Source organism: Physella acuta, unplaced genomic scaffold, assembly GCF_028476545.2.
Source record: "Physella acuta isolate Inbredline_101_S28 unplaced genomic scaffold, ASM2847654v3 ptg000738l, whole genome shotgun sequence".
In the NCBI taxonomy this organism is placed as follows: Eukaryota; Metazoa; Mollusca; class Gastropoda; family Physidae; genus Physella; species Physella acuta.
Genome location: NW_026732256.1, coordinates 689,793 through 702,446, shown reverse-complemented (window position 1 = coordinate 702,446; position 12,654 = coordinate 689,793). Strand labels below are relative to the sequence as shown.

General features: G+C 34.2%; 1 protein-coding gene across 1 annotated transcript; it reads right to left on the bottom strand.

Annotated features, from left to right (window-relative positions):
* Nucleotides 1–6,237: 6,237 nt before the first annotated feature.
* LOC131950129 (uncharacterized) lies at nt 6,238–11,761 on the bottom strand. The gene is made up of 3 exons (XM_059312168.1): nt 11,689–11,761; nt 9,230–9,671; nt 6,238–7,937 (listed from the first exon to the last, which is right to left on the bottom strand). The coding sequence occupies exons 2-3, from the start codon at nt 9,636–9,638 to the stop codon at nt 6,976–6,978; spliced, it is 1,371 nt and encodes a 456-aa protein (XP_059168151.1). The 5' UTR covers nt 9,639–9,671; nt 11,689–11,761; the 3' UTR covers nt 6,238–6,975.
* Between the last annotated feature and the right edge of the window lie 893 nt (nt 11,762–12,654).

Genomic DNA, 12,654 nt, shown 5'->3' with positions numbered 1-12,654 from the left:
TTTTTGAATAGTTTCTTTAATTACTAATCTATTTCGTCAGCTTGTTTTAAATTGTTTTTAAATTGTTTTCTGTATTGATCAAGTAGGTTTATTGTTCCGGGACCCAATTAAAAAATATTCTATGCGGATCTGTACGTGGTACGAGTTTCAATGACAGAGGCGACACATCTGAACACGCACGTCAAGCATTCATCCCAGTGTGTAGCGGCACAGTGCCGGTGTGTAGATGACGTCACAGTAGGTCAGCTAGATAAGATGGCACACGAGCTCACCAGCGTCATGAACACGATGTGGGTTAGTATAACACAACACATGTGTAGTGAGTAACACACGTACATAATGGGGTTTAGTATAACACAACACAGGATATGTGAAGTGAGTAACACATGCACCTATTGTGGGTTATAAGTAATATTGGTATTACATAACACACGTACACAATGTGTGGATAGTATTTCACAACACACTTTTTGTGTAGTCGGTAGCACAATGTGGGTTAATATAACACAACACACTTGTAGTGAGTAGCACATGTAAACAATGTGGGTTAGTATTACACAACACATGTACACAATGTGGGTTAGTATTACACAACACATGTACACAATGTGGGTTAGTATTACACAACACATGTACACAATGTGGGTTAGTATTACACAACACATGTACACAATGTGGGTTAGTATTACACAACACATGTACACAATGTGGGTTAGTATTACATAACACATGTACACAATGTGGGTTAGTATTACACAACACATGTACACAATGTGGGTTAGTATTACATAACACATGTACACAATGTGGGTTAGTATTACATAACACATGTACACAATGTGGGTTAGTATCACATAACACATGTTCTGTGTAGTGAGTAACAACTACACAAGTACACAATATACAGTACACAGTTTACTGAAACTAATTTACTTTTTATACGAAACCATAAATTGCGGACCCTACAACAACACCGCATTCTAGACCTTTGATGTATATTTTAATTAAAAGCTAATTATATCCTCTGAGGCTTTAAAAAACACTGACAAAGATTACGGTTCTATTCCTCACGACACAGATAAACAATAGAGAACAAACTCCCAGTGGCGAAGTCACGTAGGGTGTGTGTGGGTTGGAGGGAGTGGGGGTGGGAGGGTCGTATACCCAATATGAACCAAAAACATTTACAGGTTTTAATAAATAGTTAATGACAAATTTGCGAAAATTGTTAAACGGTTTTAAATCACAATTTTAGTTCATGAAGTTATTATATATATATATATATATATATATATATATATATATATATATATATATATATATATATATATATATATGTATATATATGTATATATATATATATATATATATATATATATATATATATATATATATATATATATATATATATATATATATATATATATATATATATATATATATATATATATATATATATATATATATATATATATATATATATATATATATATATATATATATATATATATATATTAGCCTTTCTATTACAAAATCCTGTATACGCCACTGAAAACGCCGCCTATATCCCCGAAGAGATTACACTAATTTACATTTTAGAATTATTCCATTCTTATCTCAAGAATTAAAAGATAAAAGTTACAATCACGTAATGCGCAATGCAATATTTCTTTTCCCACAACATTCATCTAAGAAAAAAACTCGAAAGATTGTCCTATCTTTCTGTATTACGATATTGACTTCTTTTTAAAAAAAAAAACAACAACATGAGCTGAATGATTCATAAGGAAAGCATTACAATAATAGAACATTCAAGGCTTCCTCCGTCTATGTTGAGACAAACGAGCGGAAAAATCAATAGCCAACAGGAAAACGAATATGTTTATAGATTAACTGTCTGTGTTTGATCTGGCCAGGGCCGCTAAGGTTTGATCAATAAGCGCGAGTAGATTTTTGCATTGATTTTTTTCTTCTTCTTCGCTGGTTGGGTATCAGTCTGTATGTAGAACTGTGTATCTGCTCTGTATTTCTCGGTGTCTGTAAGCTTATGTATACGTACTTCACCACGCACACACGCATGCATTAGCAAGCACAGAGACACACATGCAGCACAAGGACACATCACATCACACACACACAAACACACAGACACACACACACACACATATATATATATATATATATATATATATATATATATATATATATATATATATATATATATATATATATATATATATATATATATATATATAACACATAAATATGCACATGCATATACACGCACATGTACACGCTCGCACGCTCGCACTCACGCAAACACACACACACATGTACATATACAAACACATACACGCACACACATACAAGCAAGCACATACACACAAATACACATACATACATTAGATATTTATAGATATATAAAATGTAATAATCTAACACGTTTTACAAATGTTGTATTTTAGATAATGCTCGAACGATGCGGAGAGAACGAAATATTTGAAATGAAAAGAACTCTAGAACAGCTTCAAATCAAACTGAACACCTTCAGAGAAGAGGTAGACAAATACAAGTTGTTAACTTGACTCACCCGCGTCATGTCATTCATGTGCAATCTACATCTGTTACCTATGCAGCGTATTTTTACGTGTAAATAATGAGGAGGGCACCTAATGTACATCGATGTTATCTTTGTGGGTGGGTTAATTTTGAGATTGTTTGAAATAATTCAACTCTCAATATCAAAGTGGTGTTTATAATATAAAATGTACTTTTTTTTTTAATTAGAGGGCTTCACTTATCAACAATTAGTAGAAGTGTCGTATAAAACTATTTTTTTTTATATTAGGCTTTCATCACCTTTATTCGTCTCTCATTGTCGCGGGGAAATCAACTAGTGAAAGTTTGTCTGTGTGATTATATGATAAAGTGTGTGTATGCATGTTTGAGCGTATGTGTGTTAGAATGAAAGGCCTTTCTCCTTCAACTCATTAGCTTTAGCCTTTCTCCTTTTCTCTTGTCACGTGGTTTCCTTGTTAGAGCAGTTTCAACCAATGCTTTTGCGCTTATTCTTATCACATGACTCAACAATCTCTATCTAATACATCTGATGACTATGACAATGATTAAGGATTAAATGAATGTTTTTTCGGAAGCCTTAGGCTATACACTTACATTATTAATACATTACAAATGAGTGGTTTTTTTTACGAAGCCTTAGGCTAGACACATTATTATTGCATTTCAAAAATGTCGGCTGTATGTGTTTCTTACAAGCATGTATTCGTACCGCCGGACGAAACTGAAAGTTAAAATGCAGTGAATTTTAAAATGTGTATAGAAAATATATTTTTCCATAGTCACTCCCCTTTCCACCCTCTCCCCCCACCAAAGGTTTTAATTATCGTCCACAAAAAAATATAAAAGAAACCTTAGCAAGCCATGCAATAAAATGATGTCTCCGTGTTTAAATGTAAAGCTACAAGAACTAGATCCACACGAAGGTAAAGTTAAATTGTATTGTCGTAGCACAATGGATTGGGTACACTAAATAGTAGGTGGAAACTGTCCTTAGTGTGTGAATACAGGTTAAATTATTGAGAGGGAATTAAATGATTTAGGGGTTGGGTTTGTAAACAGGAATATGAAGAAATGAATTGGCATGTTTTCAATAGCGTAATAATACCGGTGAAAGATGGTTTGATATGACTTGTTCTATGTTCAAATAGATGGGTTTTAAATTTCTCGCGACGCGATTTCATGTTCAACAGAGCCATTCATTCATGTCACAACAAAATATAACTTTTCCCTGCTCAAAGTAATACTTGCTAATTCTGTATTCGCTGTGATTCGCGGACTGTATGGTATTTTGTCATATCATTATAAAAATAATAATACAAAAAACAACAACTATTTTTATACATGTTTATCAATTTATGTGGGGATTTGATATCCCTTAGGCGCCAATATAACTGTGTAACTTCTTCTAAAAATGTTATCAGTATATGATACAAGTATTACTAGACACACGTAATTTACAATTTATGTCTAAACTATAATTCCAATTAAACATATTTTGCTTTTTTTTTGTATTTGTGAGCTTCAATGATGAATTTGATACAATTTTAAATCATTACTTTACTAATTAAAAATGATTATTCCACTTATTCAATGTATTGCCATTTTTTTACTCAATGTACTCAAATGTAACACTGGTATCGAAGAGATATTTTATTTTTAAAGCTTTTTTAGACGCTATGTGTTGACATGGTAGTGGACTTTGTTGAGTATGTTGACTTTAGGACAGTAAATCTGGTTCTTTTTAGTACCAACAGCTGTGGTGATTATTAGTATTATTATAACATTATTATTATTCTTTGATTTACTGCTTAATTTGACATAAACCTAGAGTAATTTAAAAATAAATAATTAATAAATTACAATTTAATGGAAGCGACAACTTTTTAAAATTTCACGCAGCTACTGGCAGCTATGTATAGGCTGTAAATACCAGGTAAGGGATTTTAGAGTTTTATCTTTGAACACGGCCCAGGATTAGTGAGGTTAATCTGTCAACATGTGTATAGGATAAGGGGTGGGGTATCTGTCAACACACGGTAGGGGATTAGAGAGGTTAATATGTCAACATGTGTATGGGATTTAGGAGGTTTATCTGTAAACACCTACATGGGATTAGGCAGGTTTATCTGTAAACACCTACATGGGATTAGGCAGGTTTATCTGTACACACCTACATGGGATTAGGCAGGTTTATCTGTACACACCTACATGGGATTAGGCCGGTTTATCTGTAAACACCTACATGGGATTAGGCAGGTTTATCTGTAAACACCTACATGGGATTAGGCAGGTTTATCTGTAAACACCTACATGGGATTAGGCAGGTTTATCTGGTAAAAGAGTCGAGAGTTAGGCTAGGTTAGCTGGGACATAGGCTGCTGACAAGAGCTTGCCAGGCATCTCTGACCTGTGCAAGTCTCTCTAACTGACCCAGGTGTATCGATTCTTCCAGGTCACATCTTCAGTTCTTCCTTAGTCATGGGATTAGAAATGTTTAATTCTTTGAAACCAATTTTTAATCGATTTTTCGGTCAGTAATAATCACGATTCTTTGAAATTGACTATACATCATTTTTATGCACTTAAATGTGAATGAGAAACTCGGTAGTTGCTGTAAATTTCATTAAAGAAAAAAAAGCCAAAGAAAAGGTGAAGCAGAATTTGTTTAAAAGCATTGATCAAATACAGGGTTCTCTTTTTTTAAAAGTAACGTTTGTTTTCTTTGCAAACATCAGTTTTTTTAAAGTAAGCTTTTTTTTTAAAGAACAAAATATTAAATAGATAAAAAATGTTTAAATAGAGGTATGATGTAGGTGGAGAAGAGTTAGTGTGTTGTTTACCAGAGCAGACAACCACTGCTAGTGTAGCTGGGTGAAGTACACAGCTCTAAGTTCTTGAAGATGCTCAAGTACTAGGTCAAGATGGGCACGTTACGTGTAAAGAAATATAATGTAAGATACTCAAGTAGGCCCTACTAGGTCAAGATATGCCCAATACCATGAAATACCAGGAAATATAATGTCAGTGTTACTTTAACGATGGAAATACGTTACTAAAACTATAGGGGAGTGGATAATCTTTATTTCTATACAATTGTTTTACCAATTTACAATACAATGTTTGAAACTGGTATAAAATAAAAATATAAAAACATAAATATTAATCTAATACCAAAACATTGTTTTTCAGTCTCTTGAACATGTTACGTTAAATAATTGCCTTTGTTATTCATTGAATGTTTATTTATGACTTTAAAATTTATTAATTAAAATTTTTAATTATATTCCACTCTCTATTTATGTTTATCTTTTGTCTTGTAATAAATCCATATACAAGCATTACAATTAAGTAATATGGTGTAAGTTAAAAACAACAACATTAGACATCGTCAAAAGGAAATAAAATGTATAAGTTATATAAGGTAATATAAGGAAGTAAAAATATTCTGATTAAATACATATCAACCATAGAAAATTTCTAATTAAATATACATCAACCATATAAAATTTCTAATTAAATACACATCAACCATAAAAAATTTCTAATTAAATATACCTCAACCGTAGAAAATTTCTAATTAAATACACATCAACCATAGAACATTTCTAAGTAAATATAGAACATTTTCAAAAAAATTCGTATGAAATAAAGAACAACCAAAGTAAACATCACATACCATAGAAAAGTTCTAATAAAATATACAAAACTAATACAAAATTGAAGCTAGTGACCCAATATTGAAAGCTATAAAAAAGTAGGCACACAAAGAAGTGCCTTTGTTATTTATTGTACACAAGCAGATTTAAGCTTAATGGTAAACTTATGGGCGCACTCTATCTAGATCAATATGGGCCTTAAAGATATGGGCGTACTCTATCTAGATCAATATAGACCTGAACGCCCCCCCCCCTCCCCCTATCTACCACGGAAAGATCACACTGGGGAAAATATTATATAAGTCAATTGATCCTAGCAATTTTTTACAAACTGTTCCTCAACTGTTTATCAAACGTTAATAACAAAAGTGACTTTCTCAGCAATACAACAAAACAATTTCGAATGCGCCCAAGGGTATCTAAGGTTGTAACATTCTAAGCATTTTAATTTTTTTTTTAAACACTACATAATTTATGCATTCTAATTGTATTATATTATTATGTATGCAGTTTGTATATTAGAACAAAAAAGGATCATTCAAACAGTATTTATTTATGCAATAAATGTAGAAAAATAAAACCGAAACGAAATATTCCTTGCAGGTGACACTGTTGGGGTTGGTAGTATTTTAAACATACCAACCCCGCGCGCAATTAGGCGTGTACTAAATTAACGAAATAACCACAGCGGCATTAGAAGACTAATTAATTAGATATGACCCATCATACCAAAGCCTTATTAATTTAAAGGACCCACCATCCTGCTAAAATTGATGGACTCTTTTGTATTTTTCTGCCGAGACCTTTTCGAGTCCCTTAATTTGGTGCCGCTGTGGATGTGGCTGTACCACCCCAGACGCCCCTCCTGCCCCAGGACGTACACCGGCGCCCCACTGCTGCCCGTGCAGGTGTTGGTCGTGTAGAACAGCCTAGCGTCCACCCCTCCCTGATGGTCCTTGCTAGTCCACACCCCCGTCGTGATTTGCTTACAGCAGCCGTGTGGGTGAGAAACTATCGCTACCAACTTGCGTTTCTTCGGAGACTTTAAACTCGCTTCATTTAATTCTCTACACAGTCGCGTGTAATTTTTCAAGTTTTCTTTAATTTCGTGAACAATGGGACCGTTATGGGTAACAAAACGTAATATAGCCCAATCCGCTGAAATATCGGGGGATACGATAACCGAATTAATATTAAAATCTACAAATTTACAAAATTCTTCATCAAAACCCCATCTGCATACTGTATTTTCCGCCTCTATATCATCAAAGACCACGTGTCTGGCGGTTGCGACTTCGATGCTCCACCATGTTTTTTCGGGATCTCCCGATTTCTTACAATCACTGCAATAACAGAGAGGATCTTTTTTATTGTTCCTCGTAACTCTCAGAATCCGTCCAGTTCCGTACCTCACGAAATGATTTCCCGTTTCGGTTTCTGCGGCGTATGACGGGTATATCTCCCCTTCTAACTCGCTCGGACGTGAAGCGCTCACGTGGGATACCTCTACACGTAACGTTAGGTTACTTAGGCATTTCAAGAGCTGGAAGAATTCGTCATGTTGGTAGCCGGTGGGCAGGTGCCACTTAGAAAACTGCTTCACTGGAACAAAGTTCTTGTGGTCGGGGTGTTTGCTGCAGTTATCATAATATTCTTGTAAATGCGACTCAAGGCCAAAGTTTATCTCAGTTTCATAACACCCTGGGGTAAAATAAAAACAAGTTCATTACACACTAATCATAAACTGCTCAAGTGTTGCAATGAATAATTGATTGATACATAAACATAATGGGGTCTGCTGGCTCGGATGCATCAAGTTCGGATCTCAGTTGAGATTCGTGACTATAGTTTACCTAGCTCTGATGGGTACCTGAGTCACTGAGAAGAAACAAAGGTGGCTGGGCATACTGCTGACCACAGCATACCGTAGTAAAAAAAAATGGATAGCATCTTCTTTAGAAGTATTGATCCATTGGGCAGATGAAGTAGAGTTAACATGTCACATGAAGGGTAGTTGTGGTCAGCATTTTGCCCAGCCTCCTTTACTTTGGCTAGCAGATACCCATGAGATCAATGTGGACTAATGGACGTTCTAGAGCGCGACGCGAACTAGGTTAGCAGCCTAGCGCTCTACCGCTTAGGCCACGCCGTCCCCTAGTATGCCAAGGTAGTTGAAACAGATGACACTACTTCATCTGCTCTAAGTATCTTGGGCACAGGAAAAGATGATGATTTAAGCAAAATTGATTGAAATTGAAGTATTTTCTTCTTATAATTTTAGTTTCCTGTTTGAACCTTAAATATTGAAACAAAAAAAGTATAAAAAATTAGTATATGATATAAACAACAGAAAAAAACACAAAATTAACCATTAAACTAATCCAAATTAAGTAGTTTACAACTTACACCACCAAGTGGACGAAACAATGATCTGAACCCGTGGCACTTAACCAACACTGTGTTAAGACCCTCGACAACTTAACGACACAAGAGCGTAACATCTACAGCAGAATATTTCCTCCAGCTGGTACTAACTTGATGATTTTAGCACCGAACATTTACATAAGAAAGACCGACAGACCTAAAGCATTGACGATAGCGCAGTAAAACAGGTACATTAAGACATCGAAAGTAAAAAAAAAAAATATTGTGTTCTCTTCATTAAACTATAAAGATTTATTTTCTAACACAAATAAGTCTACAAAGAAAATAACGAAGCTGTGTTAGTTATTGAAATAAAACTAAGTCTGGAAGGGGAAATGATGCACTGAATTTGAACCTTAAAATGAAATTATAGTTCAAATTCTTATCTTCACATTTATTTTAATGAAAAGAAAACCTCCTCAATAGTGCTAGCTCCTAAACCTAACAATACACAAATATAACAAGAAGACTTAAATAACTTATACTTAAGGCATCTTAATTAAAAAGTTTGTGTTTAGTATTACTTTATGTCAGTTGCATTAGTGTATAACAAACACCTGACCACTTACCTAGATTTTTCCTCGCTTCTCTTGACAAGGCAATCCTATCGAATTTTGTCATCGGAAGCTTATTCTGGACATTCTCTTCCGCGAAGTTTTGAGGGGTCAATCTTCGACCTTCACCTTTCATGTTACGTGTTGTACATTCAGCCTGATGTTTAGTCAGTCCACCATTGGCTGTCTCTTCCACCTCATCTCTAAATTCATCTTCATCCACATCATCTCCTTTTACTCTAGTTTGCGTTGAATGTCCAGCATACAAGGGATCTAATTGCGTAAAACCTATTACGGAAATATTTCCGCGGTTGCGTCCCATTTCATCTATGGTACCATCAGAACATGGGTTATCGAATGGATTCATACAATGAGCGCCAGCTTGGTCGTCAGAGAAAAACATCCCAGCTCTAGCATTAGGCATGGTATCGATATGGTTGTCACGTGACTTTCTTGGCTGAGGATATAAACATATTGGAATGTTTACAATTAATTCAAACTAGCCTTGAACATAAATATTGTTTGTATTTTATATTAGGTTTTAGTCACATTACAGATGAAACAGGAAAACAGTGTCATTAAAATTTGAAATTTTAAGAATTGGACGTAGGTGGTGGTGATAGTGTGTGTTTGTGTGTGTGTTTGTGCAGTTTTCTTTCAGACTTTTTACTTTTTTTAGTGAGGGGGGGGGGGGGGGGGGGAGGACGGTGACGGCAACTGAAACTTTTAATGGGGGAGGGGGGCGGTCACTAGTTCAATAATTTATTTTCTGTATAAATATATCTATAAATACATAAAATTACATATTTTTTAAATAGTGATAGGCCACAGGCATTCGTAAACAAATGCTTACGACATATACTTAAAATAAGATGGCCAGACAAAATATCAAACAAAGACCTGTGGCTAATTTTAATGCAACAGCCAATAGAGAAAGATATTAAGGCCCGTAAATGGGGATGGAACGGACACACGTTAAGAAAAGAAAAAGAAAACATCGCAAGGCATGCTTTAGACTAGAATCCCCAGGGAAAAAGGCGGGTGGGCCGGCCAATGAAGATGGAGATGTGTGGTTGCAGCCCTTTGCTCCCCAGGGGCCACAAAGGAATGATGATGATGATGACATATTTTTAAAATGTATTTCGTCGGTTGAGGGGGGGGGGGGGTGAGTTGGTTTATCTGTTATGGGGTAGAGGGGGGGAGCAGCATTACCCCTGAACGAAACGATCTGTGAGACTGGTTGCGACGGGGCAGAGGCGTAGCGACCCTAACCGGCGCCCGGGGACAAACTTTCAATTTGGCGCCCCCTCGGGAGAAAATTTTCAATTTGCACCCCCCCCCCCTCAAACTTCCGATTTGCACTCCCCCCCTCAAACTGCAAAAATGCAGCTAAACTGACATTTTAATTTGTTTTTATAACCCATTTTGGCGCCGCCTATGGTCGGCGCCCGGGGACATATGTCCCCCCCCCCTGCCCCACCCCCCATCGTTATGCCTCTGCGACGGGGTGGGGGGGGGGCTTCCAGTTTGTTACAGTGTCTTGAAACATTTATTTCGGTACACATGAATAATGTGCCAACAACTGTTACTATTATTAGTTCTTGAGTCAGCGTGACCTACATTCCTTTGTTTTTAATATAGGGTAGTAGTACGCCTACTCTTTCCAACATAAAAACTAAAATCAAGTATTTTAAACCATAAAAAAGAAAAGAAAGATATTTATTTTGATTTACTGCCTTGTTCAGTGTAAGGATAGAATATACTAATATAGGATACATAGATCGCTACACGTTCTATTGCCACAGATAGATTACTACGCCCTTAGTTACATCAATAACGGGAATTCAGGCGTAAAAAAAATCCCCATCTATTTATAGCGTCTTGTTTTCCCAATTCGGCTTACGTATTTTCGACTATAAAAGGTTTATTTGTCGGTTTTAAAATACTCAACCATCTAAAACTATTGTATTATCAACACTTTTGGTACCTACACAACAGGGAAAATTTATTTTAAGTTTACAACAAAGATTTGATCAAATATAAAGTAACAAAATCTAGTAGACTTAAATATATATCAGATGGCCGTGGTTGATGTAGGTAGACAGAGACTTGGATACTCAATGTTTATTTTATTTTTTGCTGTTTAATAAAGGCTTTTCTTAAAACTATAAGGAAGAATAGGAAAAACAAGGAATTGACAATCATATCATGTAATTACAAATTTTTGTTGTTTGTACTAAGTGAAAAATGAATAACATTCAGCATGACGTAATCTCGGAACAAACATTCAATCCATTTGCTGCGTTTGCAACTTCGATAAAACTAAATTGCGAAAGAATTTCTTCGATATTAGATCTAAATAGTTTGATTTACTATGGCAAAATAATGCTCTTTAAAATACAATCTAGATCTATGGAATATATATTTTTCAAATAGTTAAAAAAAACATGTAACTCAGAGCAAATAATACTTACCTTGTTGTGTAATGTTGCTTCTGTTGTGTATCAGAGAGCAATGTTGTGGAAGGAACTAGGTCAACGAAATTACCAGAAGTAGCATTAATACGAGACTAGATAGCTGTGTGCTTTTAAAAGATTACTTAATTAGAAAATGTAAAATGCTTTGTCACTTTAATTTAATTAGGCGTATGCTTAATGTATATGCAAATATACAGTCTAGGCAAACAAGATAACAGGGTCTACTTTTTATTGCGCAGGACAAGGATTTTCATGAGTGTGTAAAGAGAATATTTATTATCTTTCGCAGAGCTTAATGTATTTAAATAAGTTAATTCGCTTTACTTTGTGTTCTCCATTCTTTAGCAAATAAAATCATAGATTTACATACAATCTAATTAAGAATATTTATTATAAACAACCAAATTAATTAAAACAGATATTAAAAAAGTGTTTAAATATTATTTCTACAAACAGTAGGACTTTGTCACACGACGATGGGGTGGGGTGTGGGTTTGAACCTTTTGCTCGCACACTGAAACACAGACACATACACAATCACGCACGCACGCACGCAAGTACGCACAAACGTTATATATATATATATATATATATATATATATATATATATATATATATATGTATATATGTATGTATGTATATATGTATATATGTATATATATATGTATATATATATGTATATATGTATATATATATATATATATATATATATATATATATATATATATATATATATATATATATATATATATATATGTATATATGTATATATGTATGTATGTATGTATGTATGTATGTATGTATGTATGTATGTATGTATATATATATATGTATATATATATATATATATATATATATATATATATATATATATATATATATATATATATATATATATATATATATATATATGTATATATGTATATATGTACATATATATATATATATATATGTATATATGTA